This window comes from Odontesthes bonariensis, chromosome 21 (genome assembly GCF_027942865.1).
Source record: "Odontesthes bonariensis isolate fOdoBon6 chromosome 21, fOdoBon6.hap1, whole genome shotgun sequence".
NCBI lineage: Eukaryota > Metazoa > Chordata > Actinopteri > Atheriniformes > Atherinopsidae > Odontesthes > Odontesthes bonariensis.
The window spans coordinates 21,724,224-21,737,721 of NC_134526.1; the positions used below are offsets into that span (position 1 = coordinate 21,724,224).

A 13,498-nucleotide genomic window follows, 5' to 3' on the forward strand; every position below is an offset into this window, starting at 1 on the left:
GTAGAAATCAATATTTGCGTCAGCAGAAAAGAGCACTAAGCAGCAAACGTCATCAGCAGACAAACTTGCTCACAGTGAACGTTCAGGTTAGTTCTTGTTCTCTTCACACGGTATCATTTGGATATTTCCTAGGAGCTGCCAGGTTAAACTCCACCTCCAGTCTTGTCTGTCTCATACACTGCATGTTTGATTGGTAACATGAAGCATGAAGAAAATGCTATGTTTTAAGACAAACCATGATATTTGTTAATGGTGACCAAAGCACAAGAATGCCTAGTTTAGCCAGTAGTGAATATCATCTGCACAGCATTAGACTCGGATAAAATTGAGTCTTGGACTGTGTTTTTTGGTATGTCCTGCAATTCGGAAGGCATAAAAATGCAGAGTCCTGGCCTTAGGCCCTTTGCTGTATGTCTTCCCCCACTCTCTCTGCCCCATTTTCTGTCCTCCTACTGTTGAATCAAGACCACAAGATGACCAGTGGATAGTTTCCTGCTGACTGACTGTCACATGACGTGTTCACAGCTGTCTCTGTTAATGGCCTAATGTTAACATTCGATAGAATATGTAGATGTTTATCTTGTTTACGTTTAGCTCCACCGATATGAGTTTTTCGGGCGGTCTAAAAATAGTCTGGCTCAGCAGGTATAAATACTGAGCAAAAGGAAGTCTCAGCACTCTGTGATTTCTTTCTCTACCTGCTGTTGTTTTTCAGCTTTCGTTCCTGTGTGATGTTCTTTCTGTGCATTTGTCTGTTCATTTGTGCTCATGTACGTTTGTTCTCTCAGCATTGTGGAGATAGCATACAAATTGAACTCAACTTTCATGAAAAAGTTCCTGGCACAATATGAAATAAACTCAACAAGTTATTCATTTGAAAGTATATGTATTCGTTTATTTATCACCGTAATTTGGTTTTGTTTTTCATACAACTGAAAGTCATTGTTACAGCCATATGATGTTGAGATGACAGATGTTTTCTCCGAAAAAAATATTCAAAATTCGGGTTACAATTTCTTTTTTAAAAAAAGGAACAAAGTTAATAAGTAATCAATGCTTCACACCAGCCAGTCTTCTTAAAAGGTGCATATCTGGCATAACAACATATATCTTTTTAAAGTACTTGTTTAAGACTCCTTCAAGTGTTACAGGATGTAAACATTCCAGGAATGTGTCCTGTTCAACAAGCCTAAATAATAATGGTATATTATCTCTCCTTTATTGGTGTTTGAGCATCACTAAGGTGTTTTTGTGGTGACATTAGAGGAAAATATTTGTTACCAGGGATTATTGATGTGTGAAAATTAAGTATTTATGTTTCTATATTTTTTTTGGGGGGGGGGTTCAAACTGTGACTTTTCCTAATGATGGCAGTGGTAAACCTCAAATGATTGCGGGACTACACGAAAATTTATCCCACAATCAAAATAGAATCAGAATAAATTAAGTTTTTTCATGCTTTACAGCCTTGAAAATGCAGAGCTCGATCAGTAGTTTAAGCCAACAGCTGAACAGATTCCATGAACAGTGGTGATTAAGATGTGGCCACAGTTTAGGTGCGGCAGTTAGTTCTTAAACTCACATGAAATACCAACCCAAAGCTATTGGTTTCTAAGAAGGCAGCTATGCTTCATCACTGGGTCTTAGCTGCATAATGAATATTTTCTGCTGATGTCACCAGACAGGCTCAATACTTCGCTTAATACTCTTTTTTTTTTGTTGTTGCTTAAAAGCTAGCAGATAAACAGAAGAATGACTCTCCACACTGACTTTAAACATTATTAACCTTTATTGTAAGACATGTAAGAGAGGCATTGTATATTTTTTAGATATAACTATCTTTATTTCTATCGTTAAGTATCATCTGTCCTTTTATTTTTACTTTTATCTCAGAAAGAATGTTTCACTCTGGCCCGTTTTACACAGATAATTGTGTATGGATACACTGGATGTGAAATTGCACATTTTATAAACAAATCTTCAGCTTTCCTTAGAAAACATGCAGTTTTTAAATGGCACTTTGTTGTTAAGCGCATACCAACACAGATTTCTTTGGCTACCACTTCTTTAATCATATCCATCCCTTATTTTTCATTTAGTGTTCAAAGCTTTGAGATTTTTAGATTGATTCCCATTTAAGGATTATGGAGTCGTCTGATATGTCCTTAATTCTTTTTTCAGCAAGACAATAGCCTCCAAAATACAGTCAGACTCATGAAAAGCTATGATAAGTGAGTACAAACAAGAATCATTCATCAGAGTTCCAATGGATTCATCATGGTCTTGGAAAAGAGAAAAGAGAAGAAAAACCTAAATTGACATAAAACTGTATTGAGTTCTTCAAGATGCCTCAAACAACCGTCCACCCACAGCCTTTGTTTAATTTTCTTTCAATTATTCATGGTACAAGTTTAAGAGTAACTCTAGCTTCACTTTTTGTGCCATGAATGTTTATAAAGCATTGCATGTACATTTTAATGCACAATCATTTTCGATGCCATAGTCCATCCAACTGCTGGGATTTGGTCAGTTATTTGTGGTTATCAGAACAAAAGAAGATCGGTAGTCACTGGGTGGTGCTGTGCATCACTGGCTTTGAGAGAACACTGAGAAAGCACTGTGGCATGAGATGTGGCCTGCTCAGTTTCAGTCCTCTGATGAACTAGCTTTGTTCAGCTCGGAACCTGTTTGTTGACCTGGTAAATAAACCTGAAATAATTGTATGGAGTTCTTTACATCTATTTGCAGTACTTGTTTTTATGAAGCCTTTGTACTGTCGCTTTTCTGCATGTGTCAATGTATATTTCCCATTAAATGAAAGAAATCAAAAGTTGATCATTTTCATCTTCCCACAGACAATTAAGCGCCGTAAACCTGTGAAAATGCAACTCCAAAGGTGGCGCTGACTTCTCATAACTGGGGCGTTATCTGCACCACTCCTCTCAGCTGTCGTTCTCTTTGCCAGGTTATCTGCTCCTTTCATATATGATCGAAAATATACTGTCAGTGCGCCCAGAAAAAAAACAGTGGGTACTCAAATATATAAAAAATATCAAATATAAATGAATAATATCAAATATCAAAAGTGGGTACTCAAATATATCCTGTTACCCAAACTATGAAGGCAGCACAGACTAAATGAAATGTGATGTGTGTCCCTAACTATTCTAGTCTCACTGAGATGTTTGTTAATGATAGTATTTGATTTATATAAATGAGTTTGAATAGATATTTTGTGAAGTATTCTTTGACAGAACAACACAACCTTTTAAATGAATGTAGCTGACCTCCTGTGGCACAGTGCAGTATCAATACAGAGTCAAGTATAAAAAAAACTAAAGTATGTCGCACACAAGAGAGTGTTCTGATATTTTACTGTAGAATAATAGCATTTTCACTAGTGAGGCTATATTGAAGCTGTTTGTTCAGTTTCAACCATTGTTACATTAGTTTCACCTGTGCGTCTCATACTGGGAGGCTAGGGTTATAGTGCTCCTTTGTTTGAGTCCTGTGTACACAGCGGTGGCTACACTGACCAGAACTGTGTTTGAGTTTGGCATTGTGAGGTGTGTGCAACCATCCAACTAAACACAGGTGGGTTTTCAATTGCCATGGTAAAAAGAGGCTTTGTTTTTAGAAAATAAAAGTACTGAAACTACTTGTGAGTTTCAGTAGCCAATGTAAATATAACAACAGGCTGAAAAAATATTAGCTGGAGTAGTTAAAGCTGTCAGTTATTTGTAACCTTTATGGGAGATCCTACACTCTTGAGCTAAGTGTGTGATCACAAATTTCTGTGTTTTATTATTACTAGAAGCCAAGTTTTGGGAGGCTCCGTGTAAAATCTTAGACACTTGATATTGACTGCTTCACTTTAAACTAGAAAATGCACACATTTTGGTGGTTTCAGCCAGACTGTACACTGGAATCATTCTGCTTGATTGTAAACGTGCGTCCTGTCCTGAAATAGTTCTCTATCTCCTCCAGTGAGCGGCCGCGAGTCTCTGGGATGCACACGGCGTTGAAGAGCAGGCAGAAGACGCACACCACAGTGAAAATCAGGTAGGGTACGTACAGGCCGTAACTGTCCACCAGGTGAGTGAAGGCGTGTGTGAGCGCAAAAGCAGTCAACCAGCTGACCGTGACGCACAGACCCGACGCCTTGCCCCTGGCAACCAATGGAAGCACCTCTGACATCAGCAGCCATGTGATTGGGCCCCATCCCATGGCGTATCCTAGGAGACAGCCAACAATGTAATGACACATAGCAACACTCGTGTTTTAAATGTTTTTTTTTTTTCCCTTTTAAATGGGTGTGGCATCATAACAACCAGTTTTACCAATCAGGGTTTAATGAGTTTGATGATGTTGATTTCAAGAGCTAAATATAACACAACAACATAAGAGCGTGACAGGTTTTGACGTGTTGATTCAAGACTGATAGTATGATCACTTAATGTGCCTGACAGGTTATACAGCCTCTGCCATATAAACAAGCTAAGGTATATGTATAACCTGTGGTCTCTGTTTATGGAGGCTGACAGGCATGTGTCAGGCCACTGTTACCTGAAATGCACCAAACGTTCAACGTAATTCTTCCCGGAATAACATTTAAAGCGAGTGATTGAGACCAGCAGTTCATTAGAGAAATGTTTATTAGGGGGTAATAATTATGCATGAAAGAATGTTGTAATAATATTTGCAACCAGTGGAGTTGCCCCCTCTTGGCAATGAAAAAGAATGCAGATTTCATGTACCTTACTAGCCTTACTTTTAATTCCTGGAAGCCACGTCACAGATGGAACTGATTTCACAGCTAATTGTTTTTAAACCATTCACAGTCCAATGCGGTGTTCCATTTGTCTCTGAAGTCAGACCTCGAGGTACACTCAAGTTGACCGTGTTCCAGTTGGAAGTTGGAACACCAGTAGGATTTGCTTATTGTACTGCTCACTGACAGGACTTGCTAATATTAGCATTACAAGCGGATAACAAATGCTAATTAACAGTTTATTACTGCAACTGTCACCACTTTTTATGCAGGACTGCCATATTGGATTTCGGGTCAAGCCTTGTGAGGTTTCCGCCAACTTTCTGATGTCAAATCAAAACTTTGCTCATGTGACATAATTGATGGTGGCCTTCTGTCTGTATCTTGCTTTGAGCATATGATCCATTATTCCTGACAATGAAACTGGTAGCATTTGTCCTTGCATTTTATTAATCCTCTTTTACTTATTGAGAGCATGACCAAACCATTCTTTTTTTCAGCATTACACAAGATGTTAAATAAATCCTATGACTTGCAGTAAGGGAGCCAGATGCTCCCCAAACCTGACCGGTGACATTTAATGTGGACCCAATGGCTTAAAAAACAATGGTATGACAAGTAAATAAGCGTGGATTTTTAAGAATATTAATAGTTTTTGGGACTTACCAAATATAAACACCACAGTGCTGATGAGCGGGATGAGGCCTGCGGCAGTTTGCTGGCCGGCCTGTAATGTGGAGCCAAAGTCATTATGTGGGCTGTAGTCCAGAGCTGTGAGGTTTAGAGGAGCAGGGCCTGGAGGGCAAGGTGTGGTGTGTGAAATCATGGTCAGAGTCAGACTGGACAGAAACATCAGCATGCTTGAAGTATACAGCAGAGCTTTGCGTCCTGCCCTGTCCATCAAAGCTGCTGCCAAGGCAACAGATAAGAGGCGGACTGCACCCACAATGGCAGCATCGTATCTGACAGACAAAAAAAACACAGAAAGGTAAGTGCTTGGAGATTTGTACAGATTTGAAACCGAAAATAATCTTGAAATCCTCAACAATGAATCCTAGCTTGTTTGTTTGTGATTTATTATTGCAAGATGCCCAACCTGGGCTCCAGGGTCACTTTGCTCTTGGCAAAGATCGGCTCCAAGTAGACCAGAATGGGCGTGATGCCCGTCATCTGCTGCAGGAAACGCATCGCAACTGAAATGATGATTGGCCGATAGTAGGTGGGTGTGGCCAGCTGAGACCATGTGATTTTAGCCTGTGTGTTGATGCTGTGCTGCATTTGTCAAGACAAAACAACAAACACACATGTAGTAATTTACATTAATGTGTTCTTCTGTCGCTAGGATTCAGCTAAAGTCAGAGTACAGAAAGACATTATCCTGACAAAACCTAATTAGTGTCCTACTTTAAACCAAATGGCCCCTTTAATTGTTAAAACTCATAATACTAGCTGCTTGTCTTTTACCTGTATGGCACTGAGCTCAGCATGTGTGTCGTAGTTGCTTCCTCTCAGCCAACGGAGGACCCTCTCTGCATGCTGCTCTCGGCCAAGAGAGAGGAGTCTCCTGGGGGAGGAGGGCATGAACATCAGCAGCACAACCATCAGCAAAGCCGGCACAGCCCCCGCCACCGCCAGCCACCGCCATGGTACCACCAGACCTGTACGTCACGTGTTAACACGAACAAGTGAGGAGAAACAAAGTGACGCAGCTGCCTGGGATCTTTTTGATATGTCACTAAAAGACTGATCAGACGATACTACCAAAAACACAACATCAAAGTTAAAATGAAGCTCAGAATTGCAGATTGCGTGAACGGCTGTGTCTCAGCTTTAGGTCTCAGCCGCTGTGCTGACTGTTACCCTTTTAGTGTATCTGAGCAAAAAACAGCCAAATGTGATAAAGTGGGCATAGCTGCCAATTACCAAGGGCATAGAGTGTCAGGGTCCCAAACACAGCTGTGATTTGAGGGCAGGAGCCAAGAGCTCCTCTCACCTTTTTGTGTGAGATCTCTGAGATGTAAACCTGTGACATAAACACACAGAACACATTCCCAACGTGAGCACACAAAATGTCAGTACTTTTTATTTGCCAAAGTTCGCACAAATGGCATCTCTTAAAAAATGTCCGAGTAGTTTTTAGCGCCACGTTTAGTACATTCATAAACATAATCATTCAGTCATTTTGGCAGCACCTCGATTTGTTTTTGTCTCCATCCACAGAGTACACAGGTGTGTGTTACAGCCGGGTTCTGAGCATCGAATGATAAAATCTGAATTTAAAAAAAAAAAAAAGATCTGTAACCATAGCAACCTACTGGAATGGATGCAGCAGTCATCCCCCCAGCCACACCCGTTAGGAAACGGCCCAGATGGAGCATCCACAAGTCCACAGCTCCTCCCATCAGCATGTACCTGAGACACACATATTATCATATTACACGATGTACTGCATGCTTTTACAATCTATTTATGGATAACCCTGGGGGTTGAAAGGTTAGAATGATGTCTAAAATGTAAATAAGTTGTTTTTACAGCAACCCAACCTCTTATAGATGTTCTATTTAGAATTATTTGTACTCCTGAGTTGTAAACAAAGACTTTTGAACACCTTCATAAATAAGTGCAAATTAACCAAATCTTTAAAACTGATAACATCTTTTAAATCTAAGTGACTGAACAAAAACAATAAAAGGGTCTACATAGTGAAATAAAAGGATACAAACAAGAATTGCAACCCAGGCATAATTAATGTGAGCCTCCTCCATTCCTTTGCTGCATAAACTTGATTCAGTTTCCATTGTTTTACAGTTATCAGGTGTATCTTTTGCCATGGTAGATTTCAGCTCTCTCCAAAGGTTTTCAGACTCATTCAGACAGATTTAGACAAATTACTCTCCAGTATGAATTAATCTTTTCTCTTTTTTTCTATGGCTAAACTGTTGGATGTGTCTTGTGGGTCATTGCCCTGCTGAAAGATCTGAATGTTTTGCCTCATACTATGCTGAGTTTTCTTTACACATTTTGCTCTAAAATGCCCTTCTAACGCTGATTCGGTCATTTCTTTTGTCCATTTAATGCCTGCCATGCAGAGCCAGCAAAACAACCTCCCATTATGATAGAACCACTACCGTGTTTTACTGTTGGTAGTGTTTTCTTTTATGGGCTTCATCCATCACCTAAAAACAATCTGACATGCTTCATTTCTAAAGAGCTCTATTTTGCCATTAACTTTTACACAGTTGGGAATTTTGTTTTTTGTGAATGGAACCGTAGCTTCTAGTACCGGCTCAAATTGCTACAGGTCCATCAGGATGACTTTTGGTGTTTTGTACTAAATTCACACCATCCTTAGCAGACTTCTCTTGTTGAATTTCCTCTAAGTGCCGCATCATGGAACCGTCTCAGAAGTTATATGATTACGAAACTTCCTGATCACATTAAAAACGGCTGACCTCGACCACAGACACAATCGATTGCCTTGTAGTTGTAGCCTTTGGTTTGGTTGGGTTTTTTTTTCTCCTCTTTCACAGATTGGTTAACCACTTCCCATTTTTCCTTCTGAAAGACTCAGCTACTCTGGATTATCTCTTTTATACTTATTATAAAATGTTACAAACCTGTTGCCAATTGACCTTATTAGTTGTGAGATGTTTCACCAGGTGTTTTTTTTAAAAATGCACAACTTTTACAAAATTTTGTTGCTTCTATGATAGAAATGAGGAATTTCAACTTCAACATATGACATGTAGTTTTTAATACTCTTATCAGTTAGACAGAGGGTCAGAATTTTTGCATTTCAAGGTGTTTATAAGATTAATTTTCTACAGTCTTCCAAATTTTTTCGAAAACACGAAGAGTAAAAGTGCTCATTATGCCAAATATTATTATGTATTAAACAATGACTTAGTACTCTATAAAACGGCATATTGATGATAATAACCTTTTTGTGGTGAGGTATTTTGTAAATAAAACCTTAAAGCAAAGCAAACGCAGAATTATCAGTGCATGCAATATCAGTGTCACCTAATTACACCTCATTACAGGACGGGTATCCTAAGGCAAGGCAAGGCAAGGCATCTTTATTTATATAGCGCATTTCATACCACAGGCAACTCAATGTGCTTTAAGGGTATAAAAAGTTCTTCAATGAACTGGCATGTAATTGTTTGACACTCTTTATATTGGTTAAACTGTTGCTGTTTATTTTTCCTGTCATATTTTAAAGCTGATGACATGTTATTACCACAGTAGTTGAAAACAGCAGTGCCACTTTACCCTGTGAACTTCAGTTAAGTAGCAGATAGCTTGACATATGAGTGCCTCAGTACCTCAGAACTGTACTTGTGTAAACAACTCCTAAGTTTCAGCCCAGTACAGCATTTAGAATACAGACATCTGCATTGAGTATATGTCCACACTGAGACCCACCCAACAGTTGAGGGCACCGCTGACATCATGATGCTCAACTTCCGCCCAGTCAGGTCGTTCAGCAGCATGGCCCCCAGCCCGCCGGCCGCTGCGCCCAGGGAATAGATGGATCCGAACCAGGCAGCCTGCTCTGTGTCCATCCTGAGCCGAGGGTCGGCATCGGGACTCTTGAATTTTGGTAGGACGGGAGACGAGTAGACCAGGGAGTAACCAAAGTTGAAGTTCCCCAGAACTGCAGAGAATACGGCCAGGTACAATCTGCAGTTATAAATCTGCAGAGACAAAAATGGGTGTGGACAAGTTACAACCCTCCAAACACAGAAAATATCTGCATTATGGTATGATTCAGTGCTAATCTGCAAACACTTAAATGTTGTTTTTCATGGAAAGAAATTAATTAGAAAAAAACAGAGGCATGCAAATATACAAGGGAGGCAATGCGTGTCTTTAGTTTGCAGTTTGCACAGAGCTGCACAAGCTATTACTGACATTCAAATGTGATCAAAAGAAAAGAAAAACATCCCATGTGAAACGGTATAATCCTGAGAAATAAGCAGAGAATGATCAGCAGTGTTACAGCAGGCATTTAAATTGTGGCCACTGGCTGCTTCACATCAGTTTTATTCCACCACTAACATTTCTATGATACTTCCTAAATTGTCTTTGTTTTATAAATTGTCTTCCCATTTGTCTAGGTACCTAACTTACCGCACTTACTCTAGCACTAGTTATGCTCTTAGCTGTTTGGTTTTGGAAGGAAATGCACTTATTCTTGTGACCTGAAGTTCTTTTGCCCATCGATGTGGGACACACTTATTGTAAGTCGCTTTGGATAAAAGCGTCTGCAAAATGACCGTAATGTAATGTAATGTAATGTAATGTACTTGCAACCCATAAACGTTTTTAGATTTTGTTTTCAGGTTTGATCTCACAAGTTTAATTGTCCATTTAAGTTACAGTAATCTAGATATGAATAAAGTGAAATAAGGTAAACTAATCATGCAGAACAATGTTGCAAATTGAATAAGAGCACGGAATGTGTCCAGTCAGCACATTTTCTATTTCTATGCATTTTTGCACACTTTGAAATCACCTTCGCTCTCCCTTTGCATCTGTTTGAAATTTTAGAGAGACACAACTGAAAAATTAACTTTAAATGACATCAGAATGGTATGTGATTGGTAGTTTTATTGGTTGAGGATTTTGCCACAGATATCAAGTGCAAATGTTTGGTCAATTGTTCTTTGAACTTTTTGAGCCATACAAATGTTGCGGTGTATAAAAAAAGTCATATTTCTTAAATTTCTTTGTCTGCATCCGCTTCCTATAAACTTTTGGCGACCTTTTCCACAGACTTTAGAGCTCAGTGTCAGTTTCAGTCTATGCTGAAAGTTTTATTCCTTAAACATGAGAAGTAAAATTTGTACATTGTTTTAAAAACTGAATCAAACAGTCACAGATTAATGGAATGCATCATTTGTAGGGTTTTAAGATAGGAGTGATTGAGCTGTTTCTAACCTTGGATTCAGATGATGTTGCTCTTCTGTTCAGGAGTGGTGTCTCTTCGTCCATGTTCGCAGCAGTCTGATAACTAAAAGCAACTTTTATCAGAGCTGTTTGACTTATATGATCCCTTTCAGGGTCTCTAATTTAGATTGCCCGTGAGAAAGATGCTGGACTCTCAAATGCACACTCTAAAAGATGAAAAGAAAACAAAGTCCAACCTGCTCCCCAGAGATGTGATCACAGTCGAGCTTCCAGCACAGAACTAGAGAGCATTTAGTATTAAAACAGTCATATGTACCTTGTCTGTGTTGAGTCGTTGTGGACAGCACGCCGCACAGGAATTTCCAGGCGGAAATAAAACTGACAAAACTGTGTGAGAGGCTACAATTAGTCAAAGCAAAACTGAAACTAAAAAGTGGGTTCACAATGGACTTTCACAAGCACACCAACCCCTGGGAGGAGCATTTTTTCTCATGTGAGGCTTTGTTTATTTGTATAATCAGAGAGGAAATAATGAAAAATCAGACAAGTAAAATTCTCAAAGGATTCTGTGTCAGACTGAGTAGTTTAAATAGCCCTGGCATCTAATTACACTTTAACAGATTAAACGGCGCCACGGTGTTGTAACCAGGTCAGAAAGCAGAAGGGAGGGATCGGCCGGCGTGATTCCTGGATTGGGCCATTCAAAGAAAAAGCAGAAGAAGAAGAGAGCCAGATCCACTTCTAGCTGAATTGAGGGGGAAAAGGAAAGTACAGGCTTCCCCCTCAGCCCACATATCATGAGATTAACTTTTAGATTACAGACACATGCACAATGAAATTAGCATATGGAGACTATCAAACTCTCTTAATCAATAATTAATTGTTTTGTTCGCAGGAAAGTACAGAAAGCTTTTAATAAATCAAAACCTCATCTCAAAAATAAAATTCAGAGATCTGGTTAAACAAACTCAAAGGGCAGCATTTATGTTTTTCCTCTCAGCTCCCCGGTGGTCTTGTGGAAAGTGTGTTCTAATCTGTGGGAGTCATTTAGTGCATCAAAACCAGCCCTTTGCAGCTACAGTATGCTTGTCCCTCTCCACCTGTCCATTCACCTCCACACTTCCAGCAGGGACCCACACTTCTAGCTGCATGAATTCCAGTTCTCTGGGTGGCTTCGGAAATGGACTCTGGTCCCAGATCCTCCGAGTTCACATTTTTCTTTTGCAGCTTTGGGCTGTGATGGTGTAGAAAGTGTCTACATTGATTCAGAATTGTCATATATATTTGTCCTCCACCAGAAAATAGAACAGATGAGAATACGAGAAGAGAAGAAAGAAGAAGACCAAAAATTTGAGGTGGAAAAGTGAACATGTAAGACATGTAACACTGGTTGATTACTGGGCTAAATTTGGTGTAAAATTCACATATTTGTCACACAGTTACAATGAGTCCCAACTTTGGTGTTTTTTGTACTGCTGTCAAAAGTGTTATTAGTCATCTTGTCGAAGCACTGAAGGTTGCAGAAATGATGGGAAGGTCTATGTAACAATCATGACTGCTCATCACAGACACATCATGTGTGATTTTTTTTGTTTCCTCTGGAGATTTTGAGTAGTTTTCCAACCTTTAAATCAGTGACCAAACACCTGAAGACAAAAACCTGACATTTGTTTCTCTTAGTTCTTAGGAAACCCGAATAGATGAAAAAAATGATTTTTTTTTAATCCTTTCTTGGGTTGGGAAGAAGAAGCTATGTGAGAAGCACGTGCACAACATTGACTTTGTGAGTCGGTTTCACTTGAAATGTTCAGCATATTTCATGTCTTATCTTATATCTTTGGAAAGAAATATTTCAAACAAAATTTGCAGGAACAGTAACTGGAGGAATTTTTTCATACAGTTTTTATGCAGAGTATACCAAATCAACCAAACATTTCTCACATAAACTATCCGAGAGAGTGGATTCAGAAGATCGAGAAGAAAAATAAGCGGATGGAGTGTCGATTGGCTTTAATGGAGAGGAACCTACGAAAGAACTGACTACGCATCCATAAACTGAACCCTGATCCTGGTCAGGCCCTCTCAAACTTCACCCTGGAGCTCCGAAGCCAAGAGTAGTAGATGGTCGCCTTTCAAGTCTAACGTGATGAGCTGCTCACTGGACTGGAAGGTTTTCAGGAATTGCTGAAACACTGCTTGTGAACCGTCAGATCAGTGAGGTCCTGCAGTGGAATGGAAGGTGGAAGGTCGGAGCTTCAGGGAGGACAAGAGAGCCTGTCAACTTCAATGTCACGCCTCAGGAATTCTGAGAAATCTGCAGGAGACATAAAGGCGGAACGCGTTGGAGGATCATGGACCAACATACCAAACCCAGACAACAAAGTATCAGCCAAACCCACACTGATAGTCATTCACCAGCAACTATCCGAATATAGGGCATATCCTCAGAAACAACCCCATTCACAAGACTCCAAAACCCTGTGTTGGACCTAGTCCCCGCAGGTTCTGCCCCACCTTGAACCCAACAAAGACACACAAAATAAGACCAGGGACACGGCTCTGCATAATCAGACTTCACCTGCTCTGAATAAGCCCAAGACTGAGTCTTACCACACCAGAGATAGCCAGTGGGATGACGGAGGGAGGGACATCTGTGACATAAAGACAGATTCCTCAGTAATCCATGATGTCTGACAACTTCCTGTGAGGCACAAGATTCCAGTACTGCCAAATCCATAAGAGGATGCAGCGAGTAAGTAAAGGTTTTACCAAAGTAAGGTTTTACCAGTGGGCAGTCGCCTCTCTGTTCAG

General features: G+C 39.9%; 1 protein-coding gene across 1 annotated transcript; it reads right to left on the minus strand.

The window, feature by feature from the left end:
- Positions 1–911: 911 nt before the first annotated feature.
- Positions 912–11,008, minus strand: slc2a6 (solute carrier family 2 member 6). The gene is made up of 8 exons (XM_075453736.1): positions 10,718–11,008; positions 9,200–9,471; positions 7,087–7,183; positions 6,695–6,794; positions 6,236–6,429; positions 5,868–6,043; positions 5,438–5,733; positions 912–4,235 (listed from the first exon to the last, which is right to left on the minus strand). The coding sequence occupies exons 1-8, from the start codon at positions 10,769–10,771 to the stop codon at positions 3,907–3,909; spliced, it is 1,518 nt and encodes a 505-aa protein (XP_075309851.1). The 5' UTR covers positions 10,772–11,008; the 3' UTR covers positions 912–3,906.
- Positions 11,009–13,498: the final 2,490 nt, after the last annotated feature.

Bases quoted from the DNA above. Each gene is read 5' to 3' on its own strand.
- slc2a6 (XM_075453736.1), bottom strand. From the start codon at position 10,771: ATGGACGAAGAGACACCACTCCTGAACAGAAGAGCAACATCATCTGAA. The intron at 9,472-10,717 runs GTTAGAAACAGC...TTGTCTCTGCAG, and splicing joins CAACATCATCTGAATCCAAG to ATTTATAACTGCAGATTGTA. The intron at 4,236-5,437 runs GTAAGTCCCAAA...GCTGTCTCCTAG, and splicing joins CACTGTGGTGTTTATATTTG to GATACGCCATGGGATGGGGC.